This window comes from Eptesicus fuscus, chromosome 18 (assembly GCF_027574615.1).
Source record: "Eptesicus fuscus isolate TK198812 chromosome 18, DD_ASM_mEF_20220401, whole genome shotgun sequence".
Classification (NCBI taxonomy): Eukaryota; Metazoa; Chordata; class Mammalia; order Chiroptera; family Vespertilionidae; genus Eptesicus; species Eptesicus fuscus.
In genome coordinates, this window is record NC_072490.1 from 8,809,343 (window position 1) to 8,821,455 (window position 12,113).

General features: G+C 44.4%; 1 protein-coding gene across 1 annotated transcript in view; it reads left to right on the top strand.

Moving 5' to 3' along the window:
* Window positions 1-3,969: 3,969 nt before the first annotated feature.
* ABHD5 (abhydrolase domain containing 5, lysophosphatidic acid acyltransferase) overlaps window positions 3,970-12,113 on the top strand; it is a 28,936-nt gene continuing 20,792 nt past the window's right edge. The window contains exon 1 of the mRNA XM_008154489.3: window positions 3,970-4,022. Within this exon, the coding sequence (XP_008152711.2) occupies window positions 3,991-4,022 (32 nt within the window). The 5' untranslated portion in view covers window positions 3,970-3,990. The remainder of the gene's footprint in view (window positions 4,023-12,113) is intronic.

Here is a 12,113-nt window from a genome sequence, read left to right on the forward strand (position 1 = left end):
AATTACCTATTTGAAAAAAATACTTTCCTTTGTGGGAATTTTTTAAAAATGACACATTCAATTAAAAAATAGATTTTGAGCTAGTCACGTTTTCTTTTTTATCTTGTCAGTTTGGGCAAGTTATTTCCTTTAAATATTTTGACTACTTCATCATCACAACTGTCAAATTTATTGGCATAAGGCTGTTTGTAATATTGCCTAATTGTCATTTTAATGTGGGTAGGATCCTTAGTGATATCCTCTTTACCAAACCTGATATTGTTCATTTGTGTTTTTCTTTCTTTTTTTCTTGATCAGTTAGCTAGGAGTTTGTCAATTTTATTAATTTCAAAGAATCAACTTTCGGCTCATATTTCATGGATTTTGATTTTTCTACATATAATGTGCTCTAGAGAGCTTTCCATATTAGTACACACTGATTTACCTCATTTTTCTTCATTGTTGCCACAGTATTTCATATTATGGGCATGCCAGAATTTATTTCATCATAGGCATTCTTATTAACTTCTTTTTTTTTTCTTGCTATTAGAATACTGAAGGTAACAAACATCCTTTTATACATCTCTTTGTGCACACGAGAAAGGCCAGACTCCCACAAGTTAAATTGCTGGGCTAGTAGAGGGCACATTAATTTTACATATAACTCCCAAACTGGTTTCCAAATGGCTATATCAATTGGCAGTCCCATCAACTGTGTGGAAACGGTCCCCATGGATCCACGTTCTTGCCAATATTTATTACCATGAACCTTTCTCATTTTTGTCATCATGGTTTGAATGTGCATTCCCTTGATCACAGATCAATGTCAGCATCTTATGGCTGTTTATGGCTTTAGAGTTATCTCCCCTGAGAAGGATTTTTTAAATCTATTTTTCAATCCAATTTTCTTTATATATTAAAGATAGTAAAGCTTGGTCTGTTTCATATTTTTGCATTGTGTTATATTGTGTCTTTTTTCACAGAGGTGTTTCAAATTAAAAAAAAATATGTTATTGATTTCAGAGAGAGGAAGGGAGAGATAGAAACATCAATGATGAGAATCATTGTTTAGCTGCCTCCTGCACGCCCGCTACTGAGCCTGAAACCTGGGCCCTGACCAGGAATCGAACCCTGACCTCCTGGTTCATGGGTCGACATTCAACCACTGAGCCACACCAACCAAGCTGCTTTAAATTTTGACGTGGTTAGATTAATCTCTCTTCCTTTCTGGCCTGGCATTTGTATCTTACTGAAGAAGGCCTTTTATGTGGGTCTGAGAGTTCCACAGACACTCATTGGCTCGTCAGTCTCTTGTTTCCAAAGGACAGCTCCACCACTGAGTTCTAGAATCCAGCCCCTAGGGGACATGCTGCATGTTCCACCATGGAGCAGCTCTCAACCCCTCAGACTTTAACAAGGGTTCCCCCCATCAATCTCCCACCCCTACCCCCATACATACCTTGAAGACAATTTGGAACCATAGAATGCCAGAAAGAATGTTGGGAGTCATCTAGTCTTAAACTCTCGTTTTCATGGATGAGGAGTATAAGATCTACACCTTGCTGTCCAACATGGTAGCCATTAGCTCTGTGTGTTCTAAAATTTAATGTAATTAAAATTAAAAATTCAGCTGCACTAGCCATATTTCAAATGCCTCATAGCTACATAACTCATATCTACCATAGTTAGAACAGTTCCAGCACTGCAGAAAGTTCTAGTGGGCAAGGCTGCTCTAGAATCTCGCTACTTAACCACCCCAATCCCTGGGAGCTGGTTCGAAATGGAGCATCTCAGTGAATAGAGAATCAGGCCCCACCTAAGACCTACAGAGTCTGAAACTGCAATTTAACAAGATACCCATTAGAGTTTAAGAAGCTCTAGTCATGAGACTTTCTCACTCCTGTCTCTTGCCGGTCATACAGCTCATTGGTGTCCTTCGAGGCCTTTCCCTTGACCCAGCTACCATTTTCCCTTACCTTCCCATGTTCTTCTTATCTCCCTGCCACACTTGCTCCCTCACTTTGTTTAATTATAGCATTTTTATAAGCACTTATAGGGCAGGCAGGCCATTGAAGCCCTCAGAAAACCCTCCATGCCCTTACCCTCATTTTGCCTTGCAAGTGTTTGCTTGGCACATTTATGATAAAGCCCAGACCCTGTGGTGGCTGCGGTGTTGTTCAACATTTCCCCTGGAGAATCTCTGTTGGGAGTGGGGAACAGGGGCTAGAAATTAAAGCCCACCTTGAAACCAGTGGGGCACCAGTCATCAACCTATGGCATACTTAGTCTTGGTGATATAATGGCATTATTCAGGTCTCCAGACTCCATAGCCCTGCGGTAGAGTAGGCAAAGCAGACAATGTACTTGCCTTGCAAAGTTTCACCTCTGACTGATTGGAGAATTCAGAGTAGGCACTGGTGATCTTCCAACATAAGTACTGATCACTCAAGGTAATAGGTCACTAAAAGGGTTAGGACACTGATAGCTCTCTCTTTCTTTCCATCCACCCCCTCTCCCTCACTGTGCAGGAGCCATTGGCATCTATGAGAGCAGGCTCCAGGTCCACAAAGACCTTTGAGAGTGCATGTCAGTCAGTCCAACTTTCTGAAGGTGCTGCAAGAATTGCCACCACATCTTTGGATTTTGTTAAATGAACTCAGTACCACTGGGCTGAGACTGTACTCCAGGCAGCAGCGTCCCCAATAACGAGCCTGGCCAATATAGAAGGAGGTGCCCCTAATATAGATATGGTCTGAGAGGTGGAGATCGTAGAGGGTCATTTTCTGCGGAGACACTACAAATCTCTAGCAATCCCATGAGTTCCTGAAAAAAAAGTGTTTTTGGATGTCTTCGTCTTCCCTAAAATATTTTTAAATTGGTTCAAACACCACAAAATATTTATTGCTATGACTATGCTCAAGGAATTGTGAATGGGTTTTTTATTTTTCTCTAAATCACAGAAAACACAAAACCTAACCTCAAGGAACTTCCAGTGTAGTCGGGAGGATATTCACTAATGTTCATTAAAAAGCTATAACAATCATACAAGGCTGAGAATCTGAGGGGGACAGAGATAGTCTGAATTACAGGGACCCAGGAGAGAGAGTGTGTAGTGAGGGCGGAGGCTTGGGGAAGAAGAGCAATGAACTGCATTAAAAATAAAAAGGTATTACATTAGCGTAGGCTCTGCAAAGGTACGATCTCTATTTCGGTGCTTTGTTTCTCAGCGCCTAGCACAGTGGGCACATAGTAGGTACACAGTAAACACTATAGACGAATACTACAGGCAGTGTCTGATGGCTAAAAGACTTGAAAACAGGTCAAGGAATGTTGGCGTTTACATTAGTGATTCCCACTCAAGAACTCTGTGTAAATACTCTGTCCACCCCTCCCTGTACACAGAGTGCGGGTGCAAGTTGCTGGCTTTGACCACCATTGTAATGCCAGCGTCTAGCGCAGTGGATATAGATGGGTCCTGAGAGTCTCCCCGTCCCCTTGGCTATCCACCTGTGGGGAAGGGCTGGTGGAAGGCCACACATCACCTCCATTGGGACATTGCCATTCGTCATTAAACACTAATCAGTGACTATCGTGGCTCTTCCAAGGTACTAGCAGGTGCCTGCCTGGTGCCCCGTACCTGACAGTCAAGTCAGTACAGCGGATGATGCATTAATACAGTCCTTGCTGAGATGAGTTACTCCATAATTATCGGGCGAATCTCACCAGATCCTCCAGGTTGACTGCTGGGCCCGGGGCCCACCCAAGAGCCGGTAGAACGCGGTGACGCACGCGTTGCAGGTGTTTGGCCCGAGGCGGGGAGCGGGGGAAGTGACTGGGCACGCGCCTGCGCGCGGCGGTGCCGCCGTGTCGTGCGAGTGGGCGGGCTACGCATGCGTGCGCCGCGCGGCCTTAAGGGCGGCGGCGGCCCGAGCGGCCCAGTCGGCCAGTCAAGCCGGCTAGGAGGCAGAGCTTGGCGCTTGCGCAGCGGCGGCGGCGGCGGCGGCGGCGGCCATGGCGGCGGAGGACGAGGACATTGGCGAAAGGTGAGTGCGGCCGGGACTGGTGGGGCTCGGGCGCGCGCCTTCCTCGCGGGCCAGGGGCCGAGTCCGGCCGGGCGGCGCCGAGGGGACTGGCCCGGCCGCTCCCTCGCGCCGCCCGGCCCGCTCAGCCCCAGGCGGATGCCGGTCGGCACCGGGGCGCGGGAGGTGACTGAGTCCGACCCCGGCAGCGCCCAGAGGCCGCTTGACCCCGCGGAGGGGCCGCGCCGCCTTGTTGTGTAAGCGTCTCCGCGGGGCGGCGGCGGCGGCAACGGTGGTCAGACCCCCAGACCTGGGCTCGTCGTCCGCGGAGGCTCCTCTCCTCCGGTGCCGCGGCGGCCTCGGACCCTGGCCCTGCCCGGCCGGCGGGCGGTGACCAGCCGTCCCTGCTCCTGAGCCCAGTCGCTGGAAACGGCCGAGCCACTGTGTCCACTTCCGAGCGCGGCTTCCGCGTCCAGGTGCGCGCTGTGCGCCGTCCAGCCTGGGGCCCGAACCGAAGCGCCGTCTGGGCCGAGCGTCTCCGAAGCCCGGGGGAAGGGGCGGTGCTTCTTTGGGGCGCTCGGGGATGGAGAGCCCCAAGTCACCCTTAGAAGCCGGGCACAGGAGGGGGTTGACCAGGGAGGGAGCAGCCCGTCGTGAGGGAACGGGGCTTAGAGGAGTGGGTATATGGCTTTGGGTTTCCGAAAACGTTAAACTTAACAATTACTTGGTAGAAAGTTAACCCGGTATGGTTATTAGCAAGTTCAGAATTCATCTTTCAAACGGAGAATGTCCCTTTGCTTCCAAGTGTTCCGATGTACTGGAAAACGGTGCATGTATTATCTCAAATGACACATATTTAGAAAGCTGTATGCAAGTTGGAAACCAGGTGTCTAATGTGAAGCTTTTTAATATAGATACTAAGTTTAAGTTATTCTTTTCCACCTGTAGCTAACTTTATGCACCTGTCAGCAGACGGATAGATAGTAGTTAGTAAGTGGGGAAAATTCAGTTGCTTTGAACATTCGTTCCTTATGTCTCAAGGCTAGTACTTTATGTTGGAGAGTCATAAACGTCTGTGCTTCCCCTCTGTATGTTAACATTTTGATACCAGTTCTTCTTCAGGTGTCTGGATAAATTTGCGTCTGAAACAATCTAACTGATAGAAGATAATGTGGAGTACCATGAAGAGACAGGAGTATTTGGAAATATGTGGTGTTGGGGCGGGGGTGGGGAGGGAGGGAGGGTGCAGGGTTGGAGGTAATTCTGAAATATTAAAAACCAGGTTATTCCCTTGAGTTTTGATTATATGATGAATGAGTTCTTTTTTTGGTTTGTGTTTGAGCTTCCTTGTTCAGGTAGGGTGCTGAATGTCACGTGAACAGGAGTTGCTTGTCTCCGTATAGTTTGTCACATGTTTTTGGCTCTTTTGAGACTGCTTTTAAGGTGGACTCTCTTGTCTCCCTGTTGTTGTGGGGCTTGGAATACAGTACGACTGTGAAAGGAATGTGTGGCTTTGGGTGATGGCTGGAAGTCACAGGAAACAGCTTATAAAAAATCCTTAGCAGCTGACTAGCCAGGGTGCCACAACAGAGGTTGGTCTCCTTGGTACTCTTGGCGATACACTCGAGCTGTGGCCAGTGTCCAAACGAGTATGGCCTTCTGAACTGTACCAAGCAGGAGAGCAAGTACCTGCTCCTGCCGGGTGTTTCCTAAATGTGCTCATGTTAAACCTGAGGGTGACCCTGTGTGTTAGGTATTGCTGTTCCCATTTTTCAGTTAGACCTGCAACTGGGAGGTTACTCGCACCCCAGGACTAGTGAGTAGTAGGGCTGAATTTGAAGCCCCCAAGTGTCTGGATTTAGTCTAAGGTGCTTTCCCCATATCTCTACTGCCTCTCACTGGGATGGCAACTAATTTGGGCTGTTTTGTTCTTATTTATCTGACTTATTCAACTGCCACTTTGTTATTTATTCCTTGCATTGACACAGAGCTGTGTGTGTGTGTGTGTGTGTGTGTGTGTGTATGAGGCCTGGTGCATGAATTCGTGCATAGGTGGGGTCCGGCCAGCCTAGCCAGCGGGAGGGGACATGGGTGGTTGGCTGGCCGGCCTGCTGGCCGAGGGGACAATTTGCATATTAGCCTTTTATTATGTAGGCTATACACTGGCCAGATTATTATGCGTTCAGAGATCATGATAATCTGGCCACTCAGTGTGTGTGTGTGTGTGTGTGTGTGTGTGTTTGTGTATTTATTTATATTTTATTTATTTGTTAATCTACAGTAGAACTAATCCAACAGCCAAGTAGATTGTGGAAAACAGAAGTCTTGAATCAAGTTTCCTATCCTTAAGACTTTTCAGGTTTAGTTGGAAAGATGACACTAACAAAGGAAACTACTGTAAGAAGTCTTAGGAAGGTGTTTTTTTTAAGCATATGATTCTTGTTTTTTCCTTTGTGACTCTCAGTAAAGACATGCATGTCTGAGAGCCATTGGCTTTCAACATCTGATCCTTTTCGGTTGCAATACAGTTGAGAAAGCTAAACGTAACAGAGTAGAGTAGACTTCTGTGAATTGCAGCAAGGTTGTCCCAGAGAATGAGTAAGTATCCGTTGAATTCCGAGGAAAGCTGTCACAGAATTGCTCAGTTGCAGAGTAGACTATAAAATAGGTGGTTTGCAGTGGTATGCTGTAATTGGCTCATACTGGCAACATTGCTAAGTTCTTAGGAATTTTGGCACGCATTGCCAGCGCCAAATCAGCTATGGTGGTAGTATTTACACCTAGGGAGTCTTTAGATGCTAGAAATAAGGGTGTTTTTTTCCCCCCTCTCCTTCCCCTCCAGTGGATTTACCAGTCTCCTACAGGATTTGCATTAGACTTTGAGTATAGTTCTTGGAGATAGGAGAGTGGATTTCTATCTTTTAAAAGACGGTTAAAATCAGTGACTCCTCTTTGTTGCCATCTTCCAAACCTTTGCCATCTGATTTCTTAAAAATCATAGAACTCTTCCATGTCACATCCCAGTGGGCTTTTATTTTTCTCTGTACTTATATTTCCTGGGTCCTTTTCAGTGTTTGACACTCTAAAGATGGCTACCCCTTTTTGAAATTCTTAACAGACATTCTAGCTCTTAAGACATTTTGCTTCTTGTCTTACTTCAGACCAATGTCACTTTTATTAGGTTCTCTTCTTTTTCCCATTCTTTAAACCTAGTCATTCTCCAAGATTCTGTCTTCATCTTCATTTTCTGTCTTGTTTACGCACACTCCTTGATATATCTCCTCGTCTATGGAGAAAATTGAAATCTCATCCTTATTGTGGAGTCCTCTTCAATAGTCTAGTACATGTCTAATTGTGTGCCAAATTTTGCACCTGTTTCCTTAAATGTAATACATCCAGACCAGGATCTTATTTGCACCTTTCTTTCCCTGAACAATACAAAATGTTCAGTTCTCCCCTTTGACTTCACTAATTTTATTAGGACACTTTTATTAGGGTTCTTCTGGTCATCCAGATTCAGAACTATGGCCTGATCTTTTAACTCCCCTCTCCCTTCTTCATACCAAGTCTGTTACCAAATCCAGTAGGTTCTAAGCACAACATCACCTCTCCATTCCCACTGTCACCTGGAGCCACCTGCACCCTCCTTACTCCCTTTTCTGGATTATTGCAGGATTAGTCTGTTCCTACGCTCTCAACATAGGTTATTTCATTACTTTTATATCCCCAAGAAGCACAGTCTTGTTTGTAGCACAGGTACATACAGTGGCTTTATTACATATCCTCAGCCTGACTTCAGAGCTCTTTGCTGGCAGTCTGGCTCCTGTCTGTCTTTGGAGTCATATTTCCTCTCTGTGCCTGGGCTCTAGCCAAGCTGTGTCTTTCATGGTTTCCTAAACATGTTCCTTGCTCCATTTCCCCATGGCTTAGTTCACACTACTGTTCCTGACCCAAAACAGATTGTGATCTCCCTTCTTTGAAGGTCCTTGTTATTTTCCTAAACTTTTCTTTATGGCACTTACACCATCTTTTGTAGTATAGTTATTTGTATGTAACTATACTATATACTTACCTGGCAGGAGAGATACAGTGATCATGTAGTATAGTTATTTGTATATTCTTTTGTCAGCCCATTGAGTACAAAGCTTTTGCTTTACTCAGATGTCTGGTAGGAGCCTTAAGGGGCCTTATAAATAGTAAAGTTCAATAAATTTTTATTGAATTAAATACATTTATGCTGACACAAACATTAAGATAAAAAACTTAATAGTTGATTATATATTTTACAGCTGTGGGACTTAAATTTTTTCATCCTAAGGTATTCTAGGACATCAAAAGATATATTCTTAAAAATTCAGAGTTTGAATTTGAGTAGGACAACAATTAGGATTATGAACTTAGATTATTTTGGAGAGATTGGGAATATGATTCTATTTCTTGACCTTGGATGAGCCAACCCAGGCTTCACTGTTTTTCCTGTTCTCCAAAATGCCAATCACAGACCAGCAAATACAGATTTCAGTCGTGTGACAAAGTTAATAAAAAATTCAGGAATGGTCCATTTAAGGAAAACAACACTAGATAATACATTTCAGAATTACATACATCTCTGAATGAGTCCTTAAAGATTTGACTTATTTACTAGAGGCCTGATGCATGAAATTCGTGCAAGGGCCTCTGCTGTGGCCCCCGCCCCCTGCAGCTTTGTCCAGAAGGAATGACGTCCAGAAGGAATGACGTCCAGAAGGAATGACGTCCAGAAGGACATCCAGTCTAATTAGCATATTACCCTTTTATTATTATAAAAGATAATAGTTCAGAAACATTATATTGTTAGGTTTTTAGTCTAGCCTCCTGGTTCTATAATTGCCCACCCCTGATTAAGAATTATAAAAAATTGTGTGGAAAGATGATTTTATTAAAAATATTATTCAAGTTGAGGCCTGGGATTTTTAATTTTCTTGATCTAGTGCAGGGGTGGGGAACCTTTTTTTTGCCAAAGGCCATTTGGATATTTATAACATTCACAGGCCATACTAAATTATCAACTTAAAAATTAGCCTGCTATATTTGGTCAAACAATTAACTCACGCCTAATGCCTTGGCAGGGCCAGACCAAATGATTTTGTGGGCCTTATACAGCCAGCTGGCCAGATGTTCCCCATCCCAGATCTAGCGAATGAACTTATTTTAGTTTTTAAAATGTATTTTTTATTGGCTTTAGAGAGGAAGGGAAAGGGAGAGAGAGATAGAAACATCAGTTATGAGAGAATCATTGATTGGCTGCCTCCTACATGGCCCCCACTGGAGATATAGCCCGCAACTCGGGCATGTGCCCTGATGGGAAAAGAACCTTGGCCTCCTGGTTCATAGGTCCACACTCAACCACTGAGCCACGCAGGTTGGGCTAGTGCAGTGGTTGGCAAACTGCGGCTCGCGAGCCACATGCGGCTCTGTTGTCTAATGAGTTTGCCGACCACTGCGTAAGGCATTACCCTTACCCAGAAGTTTTGACTTCAGGTTAAAGACATTAGTACAGTATTAAAATGTTTTTTAAGTGTTTTTCCCTAAAGCAGTGGTCGGCAAACTCATTAGTCAACAGAGTAGCAAACCGCAGCTCGTGAGCCGCAGTTTGCCGACTACTGGGCTAGTGGATGAACTTTTTTTTTTTTTTTAATTTTATTTTTTTTATTTTAATGAATCTTTATTGTTCAGATTACAATTGTTTCTCCTTTTTCCCCACATATCTCCCCACCACCCAGTTCCTACCCCCCCTCTTCCCTTACCTCCCCGAGCGCTGTCCTTATCCATAGGTGTATGATTTTTGTCCAGTCTCTTCCCATACTCCCCACACAGACACCCCTTTCCCCCTGAGAATTATCAATCCACTCCCATTCTATGCCTCTGATTCTATTAAGTTCACCAGTTTATTCTGTTCCTCAGATTTTTAATTCACTTGACTTTTAGATTCACTTGTTGATATATATGTATTTGTTGTTCATAATTTTTATCTTTCTTCTTCTTTTTCCTCTTTTTAAAGAATACCTTTCAGCATTTCATATAATGCTGGTTTGGTGGTGATGAACTCCTTTAGCTTTTTCTTATCTGTGAAGCTCTTTATCTGCCCTTCAATTCTGAATGATAACTTTGCTGGGTAGAGTACTCTTGGTTGTAGGTTCTTGCTATTCATCACTTTGAATATTTCTTGCCAATCCCGTCTGGCCTGCATGGTTTCTGTTGAGAAATTAGCTGATAATCGTATGGGAGCTCCCTTGTAGGTAACTAACTGTTTTTCTCTTGCTGCTCGTAAGATTCTCTCTTTGTCTTTTGCTCTTGGCATTTTAATTATGATGTGTCTTGGTGTGGTCCTCTTTGGATCCCTTTTGTTTGGGGTTCTGTGCGCTTCCTGGACTCGTAAGTCTATTTCTTTCATCAGGTGGGGGAAGTTTTCGTTCATTATTTCTTCAAATAGGTTTTCAGCATCTTGCTCTCTCTCTTCTTCTGGTACCCCCATAATTCTGATGTTGGTTCGCTTGAAGTTGTCCCAGAGACTTCTTACACTATCTTCAACTTTCTGAATTCTCTTCTCTTCATGCTTCTCTGGAGGAGTGTCCTTGGCCTCTTTGTATTCCAAATCTTTGAGTTGATTCTTGCAATCCTCTAGTCTGCTTTTGGGTCTCTGTATAATATTTTTTATCTCAGTCAGTGTATGTTTAATTTCTAGTTGGTCCTTTTTCATATCCTCAAGGGTCTCATTGAATTTATCGGCCTTTTCCATGAAATTCTTGAAAAACCTTATAACCGTGGTTTTGAACTCTATGTCCAGTCGCTTATTCTCCTCCATTTCTTTGGTTTGTGATCTGTTTCCTTGCCTTCTCATATTCTCTGCTTCCCTGAGTTGGTAGGGTAGTTTTGTCTACTAGGTGTCCTATTGGTTCAATGGGTCAGCCTCCCAGTTACTTGAGGTGGACACTCTTGGTGTACCCTTGTGTACTGTGTGTTCCCCAGCAGGAGCTACAGCAAGGGCTAGTTTTCTCCTCCTTTGCTTGGGCGGTTTTGGAGCAGTCTGGAGCTGTAGTTGGTTAAGCTGCCACAGAACAGGCCATTTATATGCAAAAGCCGCTGTGTGGAGCCTGGGCGGGTTTGTAGGATGTGCGGGGCGGGGCCTCAGGGCAGGGCGGGGTCTCAGGGCGTCACTAGGCTGGGGCGTGGCCAACGGCAATGGCTGCCGTCAGCCGTCTTTGCCTTTCCCGTTTCCAAGTCCCTGTGCCCTGCGCACCAGCGCAGTAAACAATGATTGCTGGGCACACCTCTGCAAAAAAGTCACTCTCACTTTCCGACCCGATGGCCGAGAGTCCAGCTTCTCCCCGTAGGCGTCTGGGTCCCCCGAGTGTCCCCAGAAACTGGATTTCAGAGTGATTGGGAGCTTGTCTCCCTGCAGGTTGAAGAAAAGCCGCGCACCCAGCCGCCCGCCGCCGGCCCGATTCGCGTGCCTCCGTACCTCAGCTTTTCAGCGATTGTGCTCCTTTCTCTTCTCAGCTGTAAATCTTCCACTCAGCCAGCTTTCCCGTGGTTCTGGGTGGTAGACGTTTTTGTCTTTTAGTTGTGTTTTTGAAATTGTTGTGTGAGGCAGCAGATTAGTTGTTTAACTATGCCGCCATCTTGGTTCCTCCTCCTAGTGGATGAACTTACTTCAGAACTAACATGCAGTGTCACTTGAATTTGTTAAGCAATTTAAATTACAGTATAAATCGAAATTGCACATGTAGCTTACTTTGAGTATGTTTGATGCTGTGTCTGACTCCAGAATGCTTTGCTTACTGTGTGAGAGAAGGTAGGAAACAATTGGGGAAAAATATCAGCACAGGGCTGTGTCTAAAACACTGATTCTCCAACTCTGGGTCTTTTAAATAAAAATTACAGGTTAGAAATGAAAAAAAAAGAATGTTAATGTGTTACAATATATTAGGGGGCCTGGGTTGTCATTGATCTAAAGGTTAGTGATAAGTCATTTAAGTATTATTTACTTTTTAAAACTGGCATGTTAATCCCTTAAATTATGGGCATATGAGACACTCTTTCTTTTCTCTCTCTCTCTCTTTTCCAAGAATGGAA